At 42.0% G+C, this 12,150-nt stretch overlaps 1 protein-coding gene across 1 annotated transcript; it reads right to left on the reverse strand.

Annotated features, from left to right (window-relative positions):
- Positions 1-656: 656 nt before the first annotated feature.
- On the reverse strand, positions 657-11,250 carry LOC149319323 (protein unc-50 homolog). Its single transcript, XM_089511469.1, has 6 exons — positions 11,070-11,250; positions 6,064-6,347; positions 3,733-3,853; positions 2,693-2,832; positions 2,514-2,615; positions 657-1,024 (listed from the first exon to the last, which is right to left on the reverse strand). The coding sequence occupies exons 2-6, from the start codon at positions 6,341-6,343 to the stop codon at positions 888-890; spliced, it is 780 nt and encodes a 259-aa protein (XP_089367595.1). The 5' UTR covers positions 6,344-6,347; positions 11,070-11,250; the 3' UTR covers positions 657-887.
- Positions 11,251-12,150: the final 900 nt, after the last annotated feature.

Consider the following 12,150-nt stretch of genomic DNA (forward strand, 5'->3'; position numbering starts at 1 on the left):
AATTTGTGACATATTGTTGACCAAATCTACTATACAAAATTAGGATTATAGTGACCCATATTCACATCTTAGTCTTCTTGACCTAGATTCCCCATTTGAAGAGGAGGAGTGCTATCATGCTTCCCCAATGGTGGGAAATCTACGTTGAGCCCCCATATATGATTATGTTTTCCTTGAGTTATTTTTAGAACGGCTAATGCAGCAAGAAACAAAGGCGCAATCTACATATTTTGCAAGCATGGGTTGACTCTCCCTTATGTGAAATGCTTAGGACCAGAATTGGTTTTGGGTTACCTGTATTTATATAATGAGCTATCTTGGAGATGGGACCAGGTCTAAACACAAAATTCATTTGTTACATATATACATAAACTGAGTAATTTTTAATATTGTCGCATATGAAACAAAGTTTGCATACATTGAACCATCAGATCACAAAGTGTCACTGTGTCAGCCACCCATGAAGAAAATGGTTTTGGTGTATTTTGGGTAAAGGAGAGTCAACCTGAAAAATGTAAATAGAAGCCCCCTCAAATGTGAAACAAGGGCAGGTAACTTGAAGGGAACATTTCTTGGGAATGATTTCATTAATCAAGTTCGCAGATAGCTTAGTATTACTATGCTATTATAAGCCATTCACATTTTTTTTTAAAAAAAAACTTTATTACAGAGATATACAACTCTTTTCAGGAAGAAGGGAATGCAGAAGAATACAGAATTACTATAAGTCTGCAACTTTTAAATACATCTTTTTAAAAACCAAATATTTATACACACCGATCTACAGTGAAGATCATGTTATTCACATTAGTTTACAAAAGCATCTTCATCTCACCTATCCTGACATTTGTACAAGAAGCCATAACAACTTATTTGTTGAGTCCAGTTTATTTCACTCTGTACGTATAGAAAACACAAAGTGCTTTTGTGAAGTTCCATCCCATGGCTAACGAAACCACATAGAGCAGGATGAGAAGAGCAAACGGGTACAGAAGGACTACTGTGTTCTTCAGGAATGGTAATGCTGAAAGAATAAGGAATATGGCTATTAAGAGGTTTTGCCGAATTAGTTCTCACTAGGAACCAGAGGAATGGAACAGAAGGATGGGAACAATGTAGAACTCCAGGTGTTGGTAGACTGCCCTTCCCATCATTCCTCCATTGGCTGCACTGCCTAGGACTGATAGGAATTGCACTTTACAATGTTATGAAGTGTTCAGGGGGTAATGTGCTTCATTTAAGGATCTGTTGGGAGGGGGTGACTAGTGGAAGGTCCAATGTGATTTTAATAAAGCTGGTGCATGAGCTTAGGAAGAATGAGGAGAGTAGTCCAGCATGTTTAGTTAAGTGAGTGGGGTTTAAGTAGTTTTTAGGGAGCGTCTGAGTTGGCAAGGAAATGAGAGTGAGATGTGTTTAAAATAGGTTTAACAAGTATTTTAGTATTATATTATTCTAGCCTCTGTGAATGCCATGTATTAAAAAGCTTGGTTCAGACAGTGTCTTATGGCAGCACCTAATAAAGAGGGTAGTGTCTGGTGGGAATAGCAGAGGAAACGTATCTATACAGGAACCATAAGGGCATGTAGGAGGTCTACACAACTGGTGGCCACGGCAGTGGAATAGCAGGATGTCCTTACATTGGTGACTGCAGAGGTATAACCAGAAGCCCCCATGTTTCAACATGTACCGGAGGGGTAGGAAAAAATGTGATCCCTAAGGGTCAGTTTTCCCCCTAGGGGAATGGGGACCGAGAAAGTTCCAGTGGGTACTAAAAATGTTAAAATGCCCCATACTCCTTATAGGGCATCAGAGGGCTTTTTATTTATTTATTGCAATGTAGTGTGGTTGGAGTACAAAGGTCTCCTAAAGGGACTCATGCAGCCCCCTAGCCTCTCAGAAATACCCATCCCTGATCTATAGGGTTATGTGATTCCCAGCCTTGGAAGAAAGTATCCTGGAAAAACTCATGGCTGGTTTGTACCCTGAACAGGAGTGCTGCTCAGCACTGAAAGTTCAAATTTCAACTAAATTTGGTTATGCATAAAATATGATCTAGGATTTGCCTTCCATTGACAGGAAGTCTCACTGGATGGACAGTGCCGTTATCTTACACCTTCCCTCACCACAGGTCACCCCATTTAGCAGGGTTCTCCTGAAGAGTAGGTAGGAAGACAGACATATGGAGGAGGTTGATGTGCAGGGTAGATAACCAAGGCATGTTTAGTTTTGGATCAAGATATCCACTGCTAATTCCCAACTTCCAGTCCAGTGTCTTCAAAGGAGGGCACTAACAAAATAATGGAACCTAAACTGGAGTCATTGCAACACACTTTCATACTACATTTTACATAATGGTCATTTAACAACCCTCCACAGTTACTATTAAACCTTCCTCTGGCCACCAATCCTTTCCATTCAAATGAGTGCTTATTTTGCAATTGGATTTATACACATTGAAAATGCTACATGAGGAATAGCAGAAAAGCTAAGGCATTCCTACTGTACTTACTTACCACTGTACCCGAGAAATGTCACATAGATGTAATAACCAATTGCAATGAGCCAGAAAGTGTTCCCAATGAAATAGCCAATAAATGAATCCAACATAATTACATCTGCAAGAGATAATTATAGCATCAGTATACCACATGACAATAAAAAACATTTGAGAAGGAAAGGAAGGCTTACTTACAGTGAATGAAAAACAGCTGTATAAAATGGAGGATGACAAGAAGTGGATAGAAGGCATTTAAGTGAACATCGAATGCATAACCCCACTCCACATCATAGTCTCTGCTCTGATGCTTTGGCAAATATTTATTGGAGATGAACCTTTTTGTGGGAGGGAGGAAAAATTCAAAATCAAACATCAAAATGATCAGGCAAAGTTTGACAGTTTCAATATTACATGGCATTCTTTTTGGTGCAATAACAGACATGGAAAAACAATCTTTACTATGTATCTGTTGGCAGTATTTTGCACTGACCACAAAAAACAATCTATTTCTTGTCCAGAGATACACATGAACTATACAGAACTCTTGTAAAAAGTACTTTAAAAGCTTACAAAGGCATTTGATTCCCTATACAAATGGCAACTTGCATAACCTAGCCCTCAGATTAAAGACAAGCGAGAAAAGCTTTTCTTTACCACCATAAAAGATTCAATATAACCTTCGGAACCCACTTTCTTGACCGTCTTATCTTCCTGGGCAATTGTATGTACTCCCCAATCCACCCCAATGCACAAATTACAGATATGCATAATTATTAGATGAACACATTGACTGAAGTAGAAGCAAATAGGCTACAGCAGTTACAAGCAGTTTTCCTGCTCTGTAACTCCATTCAGAAGCAATTGTTATTTGATATAACCACCTAGCAATGATAGAGTACACTTTTAAGTACAGTACTTTTGGATTGATGCTTTTTGCTGGAACTAAACATCTAGTCATCAGCTGATAAAGACAGTTTAAAAATAAACCCCAGTAATTTTAGTGGGCCTTACTTCCTTAGTATAATAATAATTAATAATTTGTTTTATTTATATACCGCTATTCCAAAGATCATAGCGGTGAACAGCAAGTAAGCTAATTAGCAAGTAAGCTAATTTGCCCCCAACAGTCTGGGTACTCATTTTAGCGACCTCGGAAGGATGCTTACTTAAAGGTACTTCTCCTGTAACATATCCCAAAAATAGGCTCAGTTCTACTGAGATTGCTTTAGACTTACCACATTAAAGTTGAAATTAGGAGGCCAACTCCTACACAATCTATAAACACGACCCAAAGCAGCAGCTTGATGGTTTCAACAAAGCCCAAGCCCAAAACAAAGCCAAATCCTATAGTCGATACTGCAGGCAAACAGAAGCACATAAATGAATTCTAGGCATGCAAATCATTCAGTCTTACAGTAATACCCACAGGCCCCCAACATTTCCTTCCTCTTAGATCCCTCCAGCTGGGTTTACAACTCCCATTAACTTTGATTACAGTAACATGTTGACATATAAGAGGACACCAGGTCAAGGAAGGCTGATTTAGAAATTAGTGTTCAGGAGTTTAATCAAATGTTAAGTCAATTTAGTTATATGTTACCATTCCCTCCTGCCCATTTTCTAAGTAAATATTTCGTGTTCTGTTGCTGTGAATAATGCGTACAGACTGAAAATTATGGGTAGTATTTGAAATGCTTTCACAGCCATTTTCTAGCTAGATATGTATAAGTTTGTCAAACTCTTCTTTAAAGATGCACTCATTTGCCTTTCTTTAAAAATTAACTAGCTAGTCCCATCACGTGAACAAATAGGAAAGTTGGTTCTTACCTGATGTACATCCATTTTCAGTGGAGAGGGTTCGATTCTCCTAAGATAGGTTTCCTAATTAGGAGCAAGTGGGAAGAGTAACCCAATCTAAGGAGAATCTCACTCTCTCCAAATCTAAGGAGGATTGAACCCTCTCCATTGGGAAATAAGTTCCTAGCCTGCAATTACTAATTCACTGGGTTCCGGTACATGAGATGGTGAGAAATGAGTGCTATGCTGGATGAGGAGGGTAGGTTATTTCATTTTTATATTAGGCACAGAGGAAGGAGGGGAATTCCCCCTCACCAACGCTAACAGACTAGTACTTAAATATAAGGCTGAGCTAGTAGGCCACTCTGACTTTATGTATGTTTCTAATTATATTATAATCATTTTAATTAGTAAACCACCTTGAGTTTCAATCTTGGTGAAAAGACAGGTTAGAATGAATGAATATTTTATTGTGTACCTTCAAGTAGTTTCTGAGTATTGGTGAACCTATCAGAGGGTTTTCTTGGCAAGACCTGTTTGGAAGCGGTTTCCTTTAGGGCCAAGGGAATGACTTCCCCAAGCTCACCTGGTTGGTTTCCATAGTTAAGCAGGGATTCCAGCCCTGGTCTCCCAGATTTGCTGCTAATAATAACAAGCAGCAGCAGCAGCTAGCACAGCATAGTGATCTGTGTGTTGGACTACAACTCTGGAGATCAGGATTTGATTCCCAGCTAGACCATGAAATCCATTGGGCAAGTCACACTCTCTCAGCCTCAGGAGAAGACAATGGCAAACTTTCTCTGAACAAATCTCGGGGGGGGGGGGGGAGAACCCATGATAGGGTTGCCTTAGGATTGCCATAAATTAGAAACATCTTAACGCACATAATAATAATAATGATGACGATGTGGAATCTTTGTGAACTACAGCAGGCGTGGGCAACTTCGGTTGCATCTCCCATAATTCCTAACCTGTCAGATGTGGTTGTAGGTCAACCTAGCCACAAAAACAAACTGGAGAGTCACAGTTGCTCATCTCTAATAAGCAGGAATGGTATTTGCAGCTTTCAGTTCTTTTGTGCTATAGTCTTTTAGTGATACAATGGGCCCAAACAGACAGGCCAAAATAAAGCTGCTTCGGGTCACTTTGGAGATATGCTGTTTAAATGATGCATACGTCCTAAGAGGCCGGAAGCTGTGCCAAAGCTGCGCTCCAGTCCTAAAGACGGGAGCGCAGCTTTGATGCAGCTTCTGCCATCTTAAGATGCATGTTTCATTTAAACAGCATACTTCCAAAGTGACCCAAAGCAGCTTTATTTTGGCCTGTCTGTTCGGGCCCAATGTTAAATATCTACAGATTATTCAGGACTACTAGAATCTGTGACAGGTTAAAGTTTTGCTCCTATGTGGCTCAGTTTAAGGGAATCACATTCACCAGGGGGGAAAAAAATAAAGAAGTGAACAATCATGTTGGCCTTGTTGAGTGTACAATCTGGGTGATTCTAAAAAAAGCTACAGCATAAAAAAATGACATTCAAGTTTGAAAGAAATTTTTATTAGTGTGGAAATCTAAATTGCTTGATGAGACAACTAAGATAACATGAGGCACATAATGATTCAATTAAATGGGGCGTATAAGGATGAGTTTTTCATAAAAACAACATAGGACAATTGTTTGATATATTCTGCCACAGCAGACCGAGCTGTGACTTACAACTGTCCCAAGACATGTGACTCACAAGGTATTCCACATATTCCTGAGGTACTCACCACACAGCCAGATACTCAGCAATACAAGGAAGGCTGGGTCATCTCTTGCCCACTGGTCTTTTGTTTGTTTCCTATACTGAAAGTTTCTATACACCATCTGGGGTGAAGTGAATAGATAGAGCATCTGCCAGACAGCAAACTCAAAGTCCATGTGCCGAAAGTGAAAGAGTCTCCTCAGGTATTTGTAGCGCTTTGCCCCTGCTGTGTGTCTTGCTGCTTCTCTAGGGTTTAAAGATCCATTGCCATGATCTCGGGAATTAAGGGAGGTGGTAGGCAACATCTTGCTAAAAACAAAAAGGGGAAATTTTTTAAAAAAATGAAACATTCAAAACAAATGCATGTTGTCAAGTTTTGGCTATTAACATGAACACATTTAATAGGCAGTAAGTCGAAAGAAACACAGCAAAACTTATTTATAGGATTTTACTATGCCTTACTGCTTTATCACACTAGGGGGTAAACGGGATTTAAACGAGAGTTAAACTAGGGAAAACCAGGAAATGCCTGATGTTTATCACACAACATTTCCTGGTTTTATCTAGTTTAACTCTCATTTAAATATCCCCCTAATGTGATAAAGCAGATAGTAGAACAACTACCAAGGAAATCAAGGAAGAAAGCGCAAAGGCAGGCTTACTGTTGAACATAAAGAAAACAAAAACAATGACCATGGAGCATCTACACAAATTCAATCTAGACAATGAGGAAACAGAAACAGTAAAAGAGTTCTCAAACCTGGGATCAAACACTGAACAGAATGAGGACTACAGTCATGAAATCAGGAAAAAATTAAGAATGGGGAGGGCAGCTATGAAAGTTCTAGAAAAGATCCTGAAGAGCAAAGAAAATAAATTCATTTGAGATGCAGTGCTGGAGAAGAGTGCTAAGGATCCCATGGACAGCCAAAAAACCAAACAAATGGGTTCTAGAACAGATCAAGCCAGAAATCTCCCTGGAAGCGAAGATGTTGAAACTCCAGGCTGTCACACTTTGGCCACATCATGAGAAGGCATGGATTGTTGGGAAAAACAATAATGCTAGGAAAGGTGGACGGAAGCAGAAAGAGAGGAAGGCTGCACACTAGATGGATGGACTTAATTAGGAAGGGCACGGGTATGAGTTCGCAGGAACTAAGCAGAGCAGTGGAGAACAGTAAGTCTTGGAGATGTCTCATCCACAGGGTCACTATGCGTGGAGATCGACTTGAGGGCGGTTAACAACAAACTATGCCATCCCTTATTTAGAAGATTCCACCATTTTGTATGTAATAGCAAGACAAACCTTCACATCCTCCTTACTGGGAAGGCCTTCTTGGTGGCTGTGCACACACTTGGAATTTCCTGATAAGGAAGGCTAGGCTGGTCCCTTGCAGCTTCCACAATGCAGAAAGGGACTCAATGTTATGGAGATTTGTAATTTGGTGGGGCACCAGAGCTCTCTGAGAGGGAAGGCTCACAAAACTACAAATTCTAGTATTCCAGTTGTGGTAGTAAAAGTAGTGTCAAACTGCTTTATTTTTGCAGTGTGTTGCCAGGTGCCTCGCTCTGTGATTTTGGGCCCATACAGACAGACCAAAATAAAGCTGCTTAGGGTCACTTTGGAGGTATGCTGTTTAAATAATGCATGCATCCTAAGAGGCCAGAAGCCACACCAAAGCCGTGCTCCAGTCCTAAGGACTGGACCACAGCTTTAGCATAGCTTTTGGACACTTAAGATGCGTGTGTCATTTAAATAGCATACCTTCAAAGTGACCTGAAGCAGCTTTATTTTGCCTGCCTGTACAGGCCCTTTGTTCTATGGAGATGCAAATACCTTTTTATTCAGGTAGGTTTTTAGCATCTGACTGGCTTCAGAGAAAGCTTTTTTAAACAGATCTGTTAAAAAATGGTAGTGGGCTGAGCAGTGGATTAGGACATTGGGAGATTAGGGTTTGATTCCCGGCTCAGCCATGAAAACCCACTGGGTGACCTCAGGCAGGTCACAGTCTCTCAACCTCAGAGGATGGCAATGGCAGACCCCCTCTAAAACTTGCCAGGAAAACCCCATGACAGGCAAGCACCTTAGGATCTCATAAATTGGAAACAACTTGAAGGTACACATCATCATCACATTTACAGAACAAAATTACCGAGTGGGGCACCACACTGCAGAAATAAAGCAGTTTGACATCACTTTGACTGCCACAACTGGGATTTGTAGTTTTGTTTAACTGATGTGATTTTTAACAGATGTGTTAAATTGCGGTTGTGTTTTAATGTGATGATTTAATTCAGTTTTGCCTTAATAAACTTTCTGTATTTTTCCTCATATTTCTCCTGTTTTTTTTTTAAATCTGCATTTGTTTTTATTCTTGTGTGCTGCCTTCGGTCATAGTCCTGGAAAAAAACCCAGCATAGGCCAAATAGTAAATAAATATTAGCAGCCATGCTACAAAACTAGCCAGGGAAAGTTCAGTGGAGTTATGCCCGGTTCTGGACAAATTTACTTGGACTCTAATAACATTTGCTTCCTTGTGGCCATGCTTAGAATTGCACACACCAGGAACCTCACTACACTTGTTTTCTTTAATCCTTTCTAAAACCAATGCAACAGGACTGCATGATGTACTGGCTTAGACAAGGCTAAAAAGCCCAGACTTTGTAAACAAACAAACAAACAAACCAACCCTGGCCAATGTACGTACTGGACTTTAATTCTTTTTTTTTTTTAAAGGAACCATCCCCTGGTGAAAGGCAAGAATGTAATCTGTCTTGGAAGCACTGACCCCCCCTCTGCTCTCTCATCCATCCAGCCTTTAGTGTGAGAACAAATAGTTACTATATATACAGTACTCATCTATAAGTCTAAAAATGGATGCCCAAACATTGTGCCCAAAACCCCAGGTCAACTTGTTTATGGGTCACTATGGTAATATGATAGCAGCTCTTTCAGATTTTACCATGCAGTTTCTTTCTCTCTTGAGCCAAGCAGAAAGAGCTCTGGGTGGTTGATATTGCTGTTTGTTTAAAAGTCCTTTTCCCACCTGCGCGCTGAAACGAAAGCTGAATGCTGAAGCAAAAAGCCTCAATGAGAATCTCTCTTGCTGCACACACCCATACGCACACTCCAAGTTTTACCCTTGACCTATCCACAGGCCAGGGCTGAGGAGTAGTGGTGATTTTGGGGTTACTTCTTGCCCTACTCTGGAGTAAGATATTTTTTCTTAATGCTACTCCTACTCCTGTAAAAACCTCTTACTCCTTTACTCCTTATCCTACTCCCCAGCCCTGCCATGGGTTATGGCAAAATCCATGATTTTGGCTCCAAACCCTGCCCTTGACTTATACAAGAGGTTGACTTATATTCAGGTATGTATGGTATGCATGCTGGAATTTAGTAAGTTCTTTGGCATTGTTTTCCTTTGCTTCATCCTTTAGAGTTTTTGTTACATGCCCCTAGGTTTTACCCTTGACTTATCCATGGGTCATATAAACATCCATAATTTTGGCTCCAAAGCCCTCAATTTATACATAATATTGGCTTATAGTTGAGTATATACAGTATTTCAAAACATGTGCTAAAATAATTGTAATCAATGCTGAGGGTAGCCTGTTTAAAATGCTGCTGCAACCCAACAAGAGGCACCTGCAGTGTTCAAAAGAAGACTGACTCCTAGATCAAGCTCAAATGCAGCCTCAAACCTGAGCTTGTTATTACATGAATAATAAACCATGTTCCTAACTCCCTTTACACAAAAGGAGGAGATACAGGCTTCTAGTACAGCCCAGATACTGCCTTATCTTCTTACTGAGAATTTAGGTCCAAAACACACTGCAGAAATAATGCAGTTTGAGACTGCTTTAACTGCCCTGACTCAATGCTAGGGGATTCTGGGAACTGTAGTTTTGTGAGACATTGAGCCTTCTCTGTCAGAAAGCTCTGGTGCCACAATAAACTACAGTTCCCTGGCTTCCCTAGCACTGAGCCCAGGCAGTTAAAGCTGTCTCAGACTGGATTATTTCTGCAGTGTGGACTGGACCCAAGTGTCAGAACCTGCCTTGTTACTCTCCAAAGCATTTAAAGATCCAAAACTTCACCACCATATAAGGGCTACTGATTCTTTTTCTAAAGCCCTGTTTAAAAAACAGAGAGACTGATGTGAGAAATCATCCCTTGTATGTTGTCTCTGTCAACTGTTCTTTTATAAGGAGCAAACTTTCAGGAGAGAAGTAGGTCAGTAGGTTTCACACAATGGCTGTTGTGGAAACACAGCAGGAAGTTACAGGGAATGACAGGGCAGGGAGAGCGTTCTAGCATGACCTGCTGACAACAGTAAGAAAACAAAACAAACGGGGAAGGTGCAGCCGAAGGCTTTCATGGCCAGCATCCATACTGTTTTGTGGGGTTTGGGGGCTATGTGGCCATGTTCTAGAAGAGTTTCTTCCTGACATGTAATCCTGGGATGTGCAGTTTGACAAGGCCTTGAGCCTTCTCTGACAAGGGGTGCAGCTACACTGTGATGCAGTTTGAGACCCCTTTGAGCACTGTAAGCACCATGCTATGGAACCTTGGGACATGTAGTTTGACAAAGTCTTTTCTACCAAAAGGGTGCCTTTATCTACACTGTTGAAATAACAGTTTGCCACCCACCCCTCCAAGTGCTGTAGCCCCTTCCTATGGAACCCTGGGATGTGCAGTTTTGCAAGGCCTTTAGCTTTTTTCCTCTAAAAGGGTGCCTCTACACCAGTGGTCCCCCAAACTGTGCCCTTTAAGAGATATTTGGACTCCAGCTCCCAGAAGCCTCAGCCACGTTGGCCAATAGTCTGGCATGCTGGGAGCTGAAGTCCAAAATCCTCTTAAAGGGCACAGTTTACCCACTGCTCTACACTGTTGAAATTAATGCAGTTTGACACCCCTCTGTAAGTGCTCTGGATCCCCATGCTAACACTAAGGCGCGTGTGCGCATGCGTGGAAGTGGGGGGCGCGAGCAGGAAGGGTGGGGGGAAGAACCCAAGGAAAGAACTCACGCGACGCCCGTCTTCTTCCACCTCGCGAGCGCCTGGCCTCTCTAAGCTCCGCCCCTCGACCGTCGTTGCAGAGCGGGGGGGGGCAGTTGGGCGCGTGCCCCCTCCGACACTGCCAGCTCAACAGCAGCACTGGTTGGGGTTTTGTATATACGTCTATGTGAGATACTTCCGGGAGGAATGTGGCAATCAATGCGCATGCGCACGAGCGCTGGCCCCGCCCACCTGCCCGCTCTCGAGACCCAGGCTTCCCCAGCTGCGCGGAGCGCGCGGTGCATGGCGGGTAGTCTCTACGGTCGCACCGCTGACGTCAGAGCATTAAAAAAAAGTATAGAGGAGGAGACTAAGACCGATTATTTGAAGTGTTATTATTTCCCCTTTCCAAAGACGGAAGGAAGGGAGTTACGAAATAAACACACACACGATGCAGCGAACACAGGAGTGCAGTCATTGTTTCGGGTCTTATTGGGGTTGCGTCCACACTGGAGAAATAATAACCCAGTTTGGCAGTGCTTTAACTCTTTGTCTGGCTCAAGGCTATGGTCCTCTGGGAGTTGGAGTTCCGCTCTGGCCCCACTCACAACAAACTCCCAGAATTCCATAGCCCTGAGCCAGACAAAGTTAAAACGGTGCCAAACTGGGTTATTTCTCCAGTGTGGATGCACCCTCATTTAGTCAATGGTGGGCTGTGGTTTAAAGGGAGAAGGAAAGGGGACTCCTATGGTTTCTGACTTTTACTGGGTACGCCTGCACTGTAGAAATAATGCGGTTGGACACCACTTTAACTGCCGCCACTCTGCACTATCGTGGGATTTATAGTTTGCTGGGGCACGGGCACGCTTTGGCAGAGAAGGCTTAAAAGACCTTGTCAAACTGCAAATTCCAGAGTTCTATAAAACGGGGTTTATTGTTGTGTGCCTTCAAGTCGCTTTCAGAATAATGGCGACCCTAAGGAGAACGCATCCCGGGTGGGAACTTGCCCATTTAGGAAACCATACTTGCCCATAGAGTAACATTTTCCTGTTAACATCTGTGCAGAGGAGGTTTGCCCTCTGAGGCTGAGAGAGCGTGACTTTCGCCCAAG

The sequence above is a fragment of the Sceloporus occidentalis genome, unplaced genomic scaffold, assembly GCF_023333645.1.
Source record: "Sceloporus occidentalis isolate IW3139 unplaced genomic scaffold, rSceOcc1.0.p SCAF_2, whole genome shotgun sequence".
Classification (NCBI taxonomy): domain Eukaryota; kingdom Metazoa; phylum Chordata; class Lepidosauria; order Squamata; family Phrynosomatidae; genus Sceloporus; species Sceloporus occidentalis.